The following is a 13,635-nucleotide window of genomic DNA, read 5'->3' as shown; positions in this document are numbered from 1 at the left end:
ATTGGAGATACATGGGACGCACATATTTTAAAAGCTAAGAAGATATTATTCCATAGCCATATAGAAGGAAGAGCTCTAATTGCTTATATAGTGTGCACACCATATTTATTTTGATCTATGTGGGACAAATCATCTCAACACCCCACATGATCTTTTCAAACCTAGCATTCAATTTTTTTAATCGAGCCTTCGGCTCAAATACCATATTTAATTGAGTTTGACTTATTGTTAATGTCAACTTATAATCGGATAAACACAAGGTACACAAACTCCATAAGCCTTGGAGCTAGAAACCATCCCAAAACCATATCACAATGTAATGATCGACTCCAATAAATTATATTGTATGTACACCATCCATACGAAACCTTTTTTGATTTGTAGAGGGTTGTCAACTTATATTTTCTTAAAATATATGCTAAACTCTTTTTATTCGTTTTAAATATATATGAAGCCTACAATATACAAAGCCTTAAATAAAATAAGTTTTAAGAAAAATTATCTAAAATAATCTAATTTTTTCATGATTTTCTTACAATAATCTCACCTATTGATTAACCAAGAAAAATAATTTCAAGTTCAGGAATATTTGCGTAGAGTAAATTTGGGTAACCGGATGACCTCTATGGTAGGTAAATTACCAAATGATTAAACTGAAAATTAATGTAAAAGTAGAGAAATATTTTGAAAAATTACATAAAAATTCCGAGTAATTAAAAAAAAGTCCGAAAAATTTTAATAGTTTTAACATTTTTTATTTTTTCGATATTTTATTCTATTATTTTTTTCAGAAAAACTTGATTTAGCTAGTCATCCGGTTACTAGGTTTGATCTAGACAAAGTTTGGATTATTCATGGTTAATCAATAGGCGGGATTATTGTAGGAAAATCATGAAGAAGTTAGATTATTCTAAGTAATTTTTCCTAAGTTTTATGAGACAACGAAAATAAATTTATAATCTCATATGTTCAATAAAAGTGTTTAAATTATAAAGATAAATGAATGAAAAATCAATTAAATTGAAATACTTAATTTATTAATAATATTTTCATTTTTTTAACAAGAATACCATTAATATTATCATAAAAATATATCAAACATTTATACAGTCAATGCTCAAAGCTGCTCGTTTTACTTGTGTCTCTCTAACTTCTACAATATTCATGATGTTTTTTATATCAATGCCTTACATGCATGTACATCATCTCTCCCACAAAGTAGCTCTCCATTTAGTATGTCTAATGCTTGAAATGCTCCTCCCCCCTTGCTTCTCTGCTTACATCAGATAATTGAAAGGTTAAAGATAAATAAAAACTACTTCAGCAGATTTAGAAAAAATAATTTAATTAAAACAAAACAGAAAAATTGTATTATTGTATGAAAAGATTTTGTAGACATAATTAATAATAATTAGTGATGACATTATTGATTAAGTATTACCTTAAAAAATCCTTAATTATACGTACATTCTTCATGATTCGTACTTTTTTTTTTATTTAGGTAGGTTAGTGAATTTCTGCGGATTAGGAGAGGAGAACAAATAAATTCTTCCGGTAGGTGGTGAAAATCGCTGTTTTATTACAAAAGTGAAAAGAAAGTCTTCAACCAAACTAACTCATGATTCTCGACTTTTTAGCATTGATATACAATATATTTATCATGCATCCAATGCACATAAACAAAAATTTTTTATAAATATAATTCATACTAAAATAGTATGGACCTTTTGTTTATCAAGTAATATAAGTTGAAATTAAGGAAATATCAAAAGTAATACATGTTATTTTATTTAGTGTTAACTAAGTCGAATAAAATGAAAGTTAAGAGTGGGTTTACCTTGTAATAATCAACAGCAACGAAATTAGGCCATCTATTACCAGCAGCAGCATGACATGTACCAAGCATTTTGATCAAATCATCAGAATTATCTACACATGAAAGTTCCTTTAAAGGAACAGACCTAAAATAGTTAACCAAAACAAGGGACTTTGTTGTAACATTTAGAAATGATGATTCTCCTCTGTTTGTGCAACTTCCTTCTTTCATTCCACTATCTCCATCTACATCAAATTTATTGTTAGAATCCTCTAAATGGATTTTTCTATAATTCTAAAACAGTCACCGTGACTAAAACTACGTACATTTTAATCAATAGTTAAAATGATTAAATTAACCAAAGTTATTAAATAACACATAGAGTTGTTCAAATGTGACCCAACTCGAAAATTCGAATCGAAAGCTAACCGATTCGAAAATAAGTTTCTTTTTTAGGTTTATCGAACCGACATTATTCGAATCGAAGTTGTGCTCCAACCGATTTATAACCGAAAATCATAAAATCGAACCCGAACTGTGACCGATTTTTATAACCGACATATAACCGTTAACTGAGATTACCCAAACATAATAGTGACCGACCCGAATCATGCTCAAAACCGAACTTGATCCGGCTAAAACCGACTTAACCCGAATGAATTTTTAATTGAAATGCTGTAAACCTGAACCAATTTTTAACATAGAGGTATGATTGAGTCATATTCAATCATCTTATTAGTTAATCTAATAAAGTAATAGAAATTTTAATAAATTAAATTTTATACATACATGGTTTCATATATTTAGAGTTAATGATCAATGGTCAATGTTTATTTAACTATTTGTAATCAAATTAGATGAAAAATGATTAAACTTTACTTTTAATTTACATTCAAACAAGTAAAAGTAACAAAGTAATAATCACTAACTGATTTGCATTTTAACTTTTTTGCATTAACTAAGGGGAATCTTATCATCAATTAAAAATTGTCTAACAACTTAATCTAATATTGACTCGATCTATAGTAATTAGTAATTCGTAGCCGAATTCTACAGGAAAATAATAACCAAACCCGATCTGTATCCGGTAAAATCGAACCAATTATTAACCGATGACAGTCCGAGACCGATTCACTACTCGACACGAACTTCAACCGACACCGAACCGATGCTAACCCGATAGCTCAAATAACTGATCTTCAACCAAACTGTGACTAATCGACCTGACCCGAGTGTGACCCGCCATAACACGCATTCGAAAAATAAGCGACCCGAAATACAACTGAACCGAATGACACCCATCCGAAACCGACCCAATCACCCGAATCAACATCTCTAATAATACATATTCCCTTCAATTAAACTGAAAATAGATTGAAAGAATATACGCACGTACACACATATATAGTACATTAATGTCATATAGGGATATGTAGATTAAAAAAATAAATCCAATATAACGAAAATTAATAACAATAACATGTTCTTTCAAATCAAACGCCCTTTAATCTAACTAGATAATCTTTAATTGAAGTCTGTTTAATCAAATTCAACTGAATTTGATTACATATAAATAATTTTTATAATAAAAGTTTTTTGAGGGTCTAAAATCAACAAATATGTAAACAGAAAAGAAGAGAGAAGGGCACCATACATTGATTTTCCACCATATAATCCCATTGGTAAGCAATGCCTTCACTTATTTGCTTAGATCTCTTAGAAGTAAACACAATAAGCCTTTGGTTTTTGGCAACCATATCACTAACTAAAGGCCAATCTTGGCCTTGTTTTGGCATCCTTGAAATTGGAAACCAATACTTCATTAGCCCTGCCTTAGTGAACACATTGGTTAACCCTTTTGGTGCATCCACATAGTCCTCCAATATTAAGGTCACAATTTCTGTTGGATTTGACCCCAAGAAAGCTTCAATCTCCCTCAATGTATCTATTGCTGGCTCCTGATTTTAATATATATTGTTAGAACGTGACAATACGTCACATAAATAATCACTTCTAGACCCACTTATGTGGACACAATCACGAGGAACTTGTGGGTTTGGGCCCACAAACCCACGGGTAATAAGCGTCGACTAGAGGTGTTCAACGGGGCGGGTTACATTTTAACAGGGTTATTAGCGGGTCAGGTCAATAACAGGGCGGGTCATTAACGGGCCTTGATGTAAAGAGTCAGGCCGGGGCGGGCCGGATAATTATAAGAATTATTGCGAAAAAAAATTACCACTTTTTTTTTTAATGTTTTAAATGATATTATTATATACATAAGTGGGTCGATCCAACGGGTCATAAAAAAATAATAAAAAAACTATTTTATGAACTTTCAAAAATCAGGTCAAATTTAAACGGGCTTTGACTCACCCCGACCCATTTATCATCTGACATGACCTGCCCCGACCCGTTTAATTTTTGACCTGACCCGCCCTGGCCCGTCCCATTGAACACCTCTAATATTGACTTGCATACACATTTGATGAGGTTCACTCTTTTCTGAAACTATATAATATTATATGCAAATCTATAATTCACTATTTTAGTAATCATACTAAATTATTTTCATGAAAAAAAATAGTTCGTCAAAATAATATACGACAAAGTAGAAATTGGAGGGAATAAATTTAAAGAACTCACAAATGCGGTATAATCAAAGCATTTTCCTCCAAAGGAATGGCACAACCATACGTCTCCGTTGAAATCATATGTATCAAGCATCAAAGCTCGAACTCCATTCTAAACAAAATATATGGTAGTGTTAGTGAATATGTTATTTGATTTATTGCTTTTAAAAGAGTATTATCTAATTTTTTAAGATTAAAACTGTATTATTGTTACCGCTTTTGATAGAGCAAAAAACATAGTATACTAGGATAGAGACCCCGTGTAATGTACGAATTTTTAAATATGTTAATATTTTAATAAAATTTTAAATTAATAAAAATAATAAATTTTAGACTATTTATATTGTAATTTCTGTTATTAAAGTGTTAATACATTTTCGAAAAGGAATAATTGTATCACCGAAAATCAGACGATGTTTTGGTTGATTTTTATTGCACTATATTTGGTAGTTGAAATAGTCTGATTACATATAGACTGATTACACTTGGCTATTTTTTTGCATTAATTTATTTGTCGCTGAATTGCCATTCGGTTTAATATTCTTGACATTTTTCTAAAATTCAAAATTGTAATTATGGTAGTCTAACAATGTAATTGACTTTAATGAACTATTAAATAAATTTTATGTCATTTCAATTTTAAAAAATAATTGCTGGAAAAAAAATGAGCAATATGTACCTCCAGTAATTTCCTAAATTGCAATATAATTGGACTAAATGTAATTTATTACGCATTATAATATATTTTTAAGCTTGTACCATCCATTTATGTTAATGGTAATAAATTTAGGGAAAATTTACCTAGAACAATTCAACCTTTTGTTGATTTTTCATATAATAATTTAAATTTTTTATTAACCATGAATAATCTCAATTTTAGGGTCACTTATCCAAAAACATTGTTGCCCAATTGGTGACCGACTTTTACAGGTTAATTGTTAAAAAGAAAAAGTAAATATTAAAAATTAAAAGTTAAAATCAAAAAAAAAAGTTAAATATTAAAAATTTAAATTTTTTAAAATTTTAAACTTTTTAATAATTTAATATTGCATTTACTTTTTTTTATATACAAAATGACTTGTTGTATATAAGAGGTTACTTTGATACATTCTTAGCAAACATCCCCTATAGTTGGAATTATTCATATTTAATTATAAATTAGGATTATTATAGGGAATTATTATAGCATAATTTGGGTGAATCTCGTTAATTCTTTATGTCGATTTATTGCTTTATTATTTCCTACAAACATCGGATTCATTGATAGCGTAATTTGTTTATCACAAGACTTCATACATTCGATCTTGGTGATATTATTAGAGATTGAAATACATCGTTTAATCTCTAGCATCGTTTTCACTATCGTTTCACACATTAAAGCTTTAATTAATGAGAAATGAAATTAAAAGCACAAATCGAAAAATATAACTAGTGAAGTATGAAATATAGAACTAAAGAAATAAGAATTTGTCTTACTTGTAGTTGTTGAGTGATAGTGTCTTCTTGATTAGAAAAGGTGATTCGAGGTGATTTGGTACGTGATGACTCTCCTTCGATAGCAAAAGCGTTATGTGTTGTAAGGAATGCATACTTGTTGAACGGTAGAGAATTGTTCTACAATTCCAATGATTTAATCACAAAAAAATAATAATTAATGCAAGTAATAAGTGAGATGAAATACATCATATTATTTGTTTAGTACTTCAATTATAGTAGAGTTGATTAAGATTCGAGCTAAGAACAAGATGTGTTTGAAAAACAAGATAAAGGCGAAGACAGTTAAATTGTAATTATTTTTTCTGCCATTTTAAGAAAACACTATATGATTATAATATGTGTGAGTCTTTTGAATCATATAATGCAAACTTAAAATGATAGAGTAAATACATTAAAATAAAATAGTCAATAGTATACGCTATAGTACTTTGTTTTTAAAATTAGTTTGGGATAAAAATTAATTAGAAGGAAACGAAGAGGATCCTAATCAATACATCGATTCAGCCAAGCTAAGAAAAATAAGAAAATCGACTCAATTTTCAAGAAAGTTTGAAAAATATTATATATATAATTATTATAAAAACTTAAATCATTCGCATAAAATTTAAGATATATTATATATTCTATACTTAAAAATGAGGAGGCTTTGAGTTTTGGTTTTGAAAACATGTGTGTGTGTGAGACTAAGTAGAGTTGGTGGTAACAAGAATGTGAGTACATAATGGATGCATATGATATGGTGGGGCTTACAATAGGAGATAGCAATATTGAGGAAGCTTCTCACCACATCACTCTTTTGGTTGTACATACTTTTAATTTTAAACTTTTACAGAATTAAATACGAAAAATACTTTTAATTTTAAACTTTTAGAGAATTAAATACGAAAATTAATCCCACGTATTTAATTCTCTAACGTAGGACATAAATAACAACAATCAAGTAAATCAAATATCAAATAAAAACAAGTTAAGAAAAACAAATATAACTAGTAAAGATTCATTTTAACAAATAATAACACAGTATAATGTATGTTACGACAAGTTATCTTATCATATAATATTTGATAATATGTATATACATAAAAAAAATTAATATATAAAAGAAAAAAAAGTAAGTTAAGAGAAAACTTATATGTCATTTTAAAGTATATATTTAATGACTTAAATAAATAAATAATGGAAACATATTTAAAAATACCAGGAGTTTAAATTGATCAGTAGCAGTAGTTCTAACACATCTTGGTCCTTCAAATCCTGCAATACAAATGAAACAGTTGAATCCTTCTTCACACTTACCATATCCATCAACCACCTGCTAAATACCTTATGATTAGTTATATGTATTTTTAAATTTGCTATATTATATAAATTAAAATGAAAGTTTTTCATTGAAATATAGCAAATTTATAGTCACAGATTAAGTGGGTGGTAGGTGAAAATTAAATTCATGATGTTTTTCAAATTTGATCTTATGAGCTTAATCATCAGCTTAACCTTTTAATTGGTTGAGTTGATTTACTAATATGATATCAAAAGCAAAAGTATGACAAGAGGTTACATGTTCAAAACTCAATCACCCCTCATTTAAAGTAAAATAATTCATTTTAGGTATGAGGACGACATGTATTGCATTCACACTCAGCTTCTACCTCAAAACACTCTCATGAAAGGGGCTCTGTTAGAATATTCATGTATCGGGGCATCAACCATCAATTTAACCTTTTGATTGAATTGGTTTTTGGACAGATAATGTAATCTAATAAAAGAAATTAAATAAATAGAGAACAAACCTTACAATCACCATTGGAGCAAGCACACGAAATCAAGAAGGAAGAAGAAAGCCAAAAAATGAAAATGTAGAGCAAAATATTAAGTGCCATAATTGACTATTGTTTGAGATTTTTTATGGTATTGTACTGTTTTTTGTTTTGGGGAGAAATGAAGGGAATTTAATCATTTAATTATTTGATGGTTCATATATGGTTGTACATATAAATATATTGATAGAGAGAATGTATTTTACATTAAATAAGACATATATTCTGTGTCAAATATATTTTGTATAATTTAATTAATTAATGCTATTCATTGTTAACATTTTAAAAAGATAATGATATATATTCATACTATTTTTCCTTTCGAAATAGTGATTAGTTCTGAGATAAATACACTGTATCATATTTATGATAATACAGAGCATTTGAGAACCATAATTTTTCTTAATATTGATTATAATAATTAAACAAAAAATAATAGAAGGGCTGCAATGTTTATAAAATTTTTAATTTACAATTTTTTATAGGATTGTTTGGTAATAAGTTGTTAGTTGTTGGCTTGTTGATTATTGATTATTGACTGATAGCTTTTTAAATTGGGTTGATCGATCAGTTGGAAATATTAGTTATTTTTACTACTTTTTAAAGTAGCTAAAAAAGCACACTCACGAAATTCAATATCGTTTATATAATTTATAAAAGAATGGAACCTGGACACTTCCAAGCCCCAACATGCATTATCCCCACTGATTCCTCTAATTAATACTCTTTATCTTTTTTATCCCTTATATTGTTTATTTGGATTAATTATATTCATATTTTTCATATAGTACAAAATCAGGAGAATATGACATGTATGGAAGTATATAATATATTGTGCAATGTATATATATAATATAGAGATGGGATAAAATAAAAGTAGCTAGAGTGGCTTCTAATGAAAATGGATAATATGAAATTGATAATGATGTAAATTTAAAATATTCAACTCTTATTTGGTTTATTAAACACTTTTCATAATGTAAATTATATTTTGCTTAAAATAATTTATTGAAATTATATATTGAAATATTTGTCAAAATCTTTACGATGTTAAGAACTTAGATGAACGATACAAACAACAATGAACAAAACAATGTTTGATGATGTAAACTAAGCAAAGAGACACAAAGATTTAAGGAGGTTCACCCAATGATGGCTACGTCCTCCGTCGTGTGTAGTTCCTGTTTATATTATATCAATGGAGTATAAAATACTCTTACAAATGAAATATTACAATTATGTAAGAGATAAAAACAAAGGCTATGTGTTTGGCTTAGGGGTTGTGTTTTATGTGTGTTTGAGTGAATATGAGTGCTCTATATATAGTACTAAGTACATTAATGTCAATTGCTCACCGAATACATGATTAATATTGAATAATGAATGATATGAAACAACTCCAAGAACTTGAAAGATCGAAAAACAGCATCCTAGGCATATCAGAGAATCCGCTCGACTGGAACAGAGAGCTCGCTCGGTCGAGCGAGTTACAGACTCCTTCTGGATGCATTCTGTCTGACCGCTCGACCAACCAAGAAAACTTGCTCAGTTGAGCGACCATCAAACTTCCTCTGTCAGAATTCTGTTCGAGCAAGCATCTACAAAAGCCTTTTGCACTTCTTCATTAATCGTTATTAACACCAATAATTCCCATGAATACTCTTCCACAATAAATCACACTACAATTATTAAGTTAACAACTTAATCTCCCACATTATCACACCCATTGGATTCCAAGCCCAAGAGTCATACATGAATGCACTCATCAAATGTGCACTCATCAAATGTGCACTCAAGTCACATAATTCATAACATATATTAATAAAATAATCTAAAATAATCTAAAATATCACTTATGTATAGTATAGGAGTCGTCATCGTCATCATCATCTTAATTAGCTAGTGTATCTCGCCTATAAAAACTATGAGCAGGGTCTGGGATGGGAAAAAAGGCGCATCTCATACCCATAAAAGAGAGCGCAACCAATGAGTCATTCAACTCGAGAAAGATCATGAGTAGTTCCTACAACGAATAAGACTGGGTGAAACTGACGCTAACTCCACAAGTCTATATCTTATCACACAAACGTGATCGCCAAATATTAAATAAAAATAAATAAAATGCATAAAAATAAAATTAAAATACAATAAAATTAGAATTAAAATTAAAATTAAATAAAAAATTAAATAAAAATTAAATAAAGATATTTTTTCATTTAAAATAATTTATTGAAATTATATATTAATAAAATAATCTAAAATATCAATTATGTATTGTATAAGAGTGTTATAGATAATTCATTTTAAAATATCAAAGCGAAGTAGAGACAGTATTCTTGTAGCTAATGATATTCTAAAGCAAGTGGTAGAAGTTAGGAGGTGCAATGATAGGATTATGCTAGTTAGAATAGTAGTGGGGGAAGAGGTCATATCGATCATTAGTGCATATGGGCCGCAAGTTGGGCTAGATGAGGAAGTCAAACGTGAGTTTTGGGATAACTTGGGTGACCTTATAGATACCATCCCTGCCGATGAAAAAGTTTTTATAGGTGGAGACTTCAATGGACAGATAGGTAAGGAGCCAGTTAACTATAACTCAGTTCATGACGGGTTTGGTTATGTGGTGTAAGAAACGAGAGTGGAGAAATCTTGCTTGAGTTTGCGTTAGCAAAGGAGTTGGTTATAGCAAACTCGATCTTTAGAAAGAAGGATGAGCACTTGATTACGTACAAAAGTGGTGGGCATGCAACTCAAATTGACTATTGTTTAGTACGGAAGGTTGAGCTCGTGTCTGGACTGTAAAGTCGTGCTGGTTATAGATATGCCCACCCAACATAGGTTATTAGTACTAGTATTGCGTATGAGGAGAAAGATTGCCGAGAAGAAGATAAAGGTCAGGCAAACGATCATGTGGGGTAGACTTAAAGGGGATATGGTCGCAACCGTGTCAAACAAGATCAAGACATCGGGCTACCCAAGTATATTAGACGATGCAAATCAAATGTGGGCGACCATGGTGGAAACCATTCGAAAGGTGGCAAAGGAGATATTAGTGGTGTTGACAGAGAAACCAAAGGTGTACAAAGAGTGGTGGTGGTGAAACGAAGAAGTCCAAAAGAAGTTAAAGGACAAAAACAGGAGATTCAAGGAGCTCATGGAGGAGGAAGATATGATACATAAGAAGGAGAGGTATAAAGAAGTAAAATGGACGAGAAAGAAAGCAGTAGCGGAGGCAAAAGATCGTGCGTTTGAAGCCTTTCATCAAAAGCTTGATACCAAAGCAAGATCTAGGCAGAAGAAGGACTTAAGGACGATGAAGTTCATTACAAATAAAGGTGGACGAGTACTCCTTAGACAAGAGGACATAAAGATGAGATGACATCAATATTTTTCCCAACTGCTCAATGAGACTAGGGGTCTAAAGGAGAAAATTCGACAAACTTCAGACTTCCAAAGAACACAGGATCATGGGTCGATTATTGATATTACCACGGCGGAAGTAGGAGAAGCTCTCAAAAAAATGGGGGGATTAAAGGCAGTTGGACTTGATAACATTTTGATTGAGGTGTGGAGCGGTTTAGGAGATGAGGGAATTCATTGGCTTTCTAATCTCGATAATGTCATCCTGAGGTCTCGTAAGATACTAGAAGAATGGAGGATTAGCACACTTATCCCACTGTTTAAAAACAAGGGTGATGCACAAGTATGCGGGAACTTTAGAGGGATCAAACTTCTAAGCCACATTATGAAACTGTGGGAAAGGGTGATCGAGAAAAGATTTAGACGAGAGACGGTAATTAGAGTGAACCAATTCGGATTCATGCCAGGAGGATCAACCACCGAGGCAATCCATCTTTTGAAGAGACTGATGGAAAAGTATAGGGAGCGAAAGAAGGATTTGCATCTGGTGTTCATTGACCTGGAGAAAGCGTACAATGGCATACCACAAAACATCGTTTGGGATAGCCTCAAGAATAGAGGTATTTCACGAAGGTACATTGAGGTAATACGGGACATGTATGACAGAGTGGCGACTAACATACATACACTGGTGGGAATGACAAAGTTTTTCCCAATTGAAGTGGGACTACATCAAGGATCAGCACTAAGTCCTTTCATTTTTACGGTCATTATGGAGGAAATCTCTAAATCCATATGGGAAACCGTACCATGGTGCATGTTTTTTGCCGACAATATAGTTTTGGTCGCAGAAACCAAGGAGGAGGCTAATAGTAAATTGGAAGAGTGGAGGGAATCCGTGGAGGGTAAGGGGTTGCACATAAGTCGTACGAAGACAGAATACTTGCGATGCAATTTCAGTGGGAAAAAATTGATAGGGGAGCCAGAGGTGACCATAGGGGGAGAAGTCGTTGCTTGTACGTCCAAGTTCAAATATTTGGGATCGGTGATTCTGAGAAATAGGAAGATTGATGGAGACACTACTAATCGTATACAAGCGGGTTGGCTTAACTGGCGAGCAGCAACCAGTGTGCTTTGTGATAAAAAGTTTCCGATGAGATTAAAAGGTAAATTTTACCACGTTGCAATTAGGCCGGCGTTGTTATATGGAACAGAATGTTAGCCCGTAAAGAAGGTTTTCGAATAGAGGATGAAAGTAATAGAGATGCGTATGTTGAGGTGGATGTGTGATAATACTATGATGGATAGGATAAAAAACCAGGAGCATGGAGAAGTTAGCGGTTGCACCTTTTTTCGCAAAGATGCAGGAGAACAGGTTGAGATGGTTTGGAGATGTGCAGAGAAAGACACATGACGCCCCAGTAAGAAGGATCGAATACATCATTATGGAGGGCAAAAAAAGTCGAGAAAGACCTAGGAGAACGTGGGAGGAACAGATTAAAAGTGACATGCATGAACTTCACCTCTTCAAGGACCTGACCAGGGATAGGGGCAGTTGGCGGTGCCTTATCCACGTCTTAGATTACTAAACCCGTCCCTTTTACCCGTCGTTTGTTATTGTTCATTGCCTTTAATTATTGCTCTTTACCTCCTTCTTTACTTTTATCTTTATTTTGAGTTATTTGTACGTGTTCTATTTGTTCTATTTGTAAATTACAGGTTTCTTTCTCTTTGAAGACCTTTCTCAAGCCAAGGGACTCTTTGACCGCACTCTCCTCTATGGGTATGAGCTGTCGTCGTTCTCCCTCCCCATATCCTGATCATAGTTTTCTATGAGCGGGATACACTGGGTATGATGATGATAATGAGTCTAAAAGTCAAAGTGTTACAAAAGGTATTTTACTTCATCGGTCTTCAACTAAATATATAGAGTAGTAGGGTGTTCAAAAAGCAAATAAAACATATTATAATTGTAACACCCCGGTCCAACGGATCACCGGTGACTACTCATGAAGACTGTAGACTAGCCTCACAAACCAAAACAAGTCTTTCCAGCGCACTTTGGCCTCACTCATGCGCGCTCGGGAAAACTTCCTAGGAGTTCACCCATCCTAAAATTGCTCCACACCAAGCATGCTTAACTGTGGAGTTCTTAGCAAATGAGCTCCCATGAAAAAAAGATGCACCTTGTTGATATGAGTAGTCTATCAATCCCTTTTCAAGCTAAATCTGGGGTATTACACTCACCCCCACTTAGGAATACAACGTCCTTGTTAGACCGTAATTTCGGAATCTTTTCTCCCGCTAGGTGCATTGAACACAATAACTCTTATTTAGCTTAAAAAAAGATTGATAGACTACTAATATTAACAAGGTGCATCTTATTTCCATTGGAGCTCATTTGCTGAGAACTCCACAGTTAAGCGTACTTGGTGGGGAGCAATCTTAGGATGGGAGACCTTTTGGGAATTTTTCTTGGGCGTGCACGAGTAAGGCTAAAGTGCGCTGGAAA

At 32.1% G+C, this 13,635-nt stretch overlaps 1 protein-coding gene across 1 annotated transcript; it reads right to left on the bottom strand.

Moving 5' to 3' along the window:
* Nucleotides 1–1,052: 1,052 nt before the first annotated feature.
* On the bottom strand, nt 1,053–7,929 carry LOC130803916 (PI-PLC X domain-containing protein At5g67130-like). Its single transcript, XM_057668145.1, has 7 exons — nt 7,737–7,929; nt 7,145–7,258; nt 5,926–6,063; nt 4,463–4,561; nt 3,471–3,774; nt 1,838–2,061; nt 1,053–1,273 (listed from the first exon to the last, which is right to left on the bottom strand). The coding sequence occupies exons 1-7, from the start codon at nt 7,824–7,826 to the stop codon at nt 1,175–1,177; spliced, it is 1,068 nt and encodes a 355-aa protein (XP_057524128.1). The 5' UTR covers nt 7,827–7,929; the 3' UTR covers nt 1,053–1,174.
* Nucleotides 7,930–13,635: the final 5,706 nt, after the last annotated feature.

Source organism: Amaranthus tricolor, chromosome 17 (assembly GCF_026212465.1).
Source record: "Amaranthus tricolor cultivar Red isolate AtriRed21 chromosome 17, ASM2621246v1, whole genome shotgun sequence".
Taxonomy (NCBI): Eukaryota; Viridiplantae; Streptophyta; class Magnoliopsida; order Caryophyllales; family Amaranthaceae; genus Amaranthus; species Amaranthus tricolor.
Note: the sequence above shows the minus strand (reverse complement) of the source record. Positions and strands in the feature narration are given on the sequence as shown.

Excerpts from the sequence above, each read along its gene's own strand:
- LOC130803916 (XM_057668145.1), bottom strand. The coding sequence starts at position 7,826 with ATGGCACTTAATATTTTGCTCTACATTTTCATTTTTTGGCTTTCTTCT. Across the intron at positions 7,259-7,736 it reads GCTCCAATGGTGATTGTAAG|GTGGTTGATGGATATGGTAA; the intron begins GTTTGTTCTCTA and ends GGTATTTAGCAG. Across the intron at positions 6,064-7,144 it reads CTGATCAATTTAAACTCCTG|AACAATTCTCTACCGTTCAA; the intron begins GTATTTTTAAAT and ends TTGGAATTGTAG.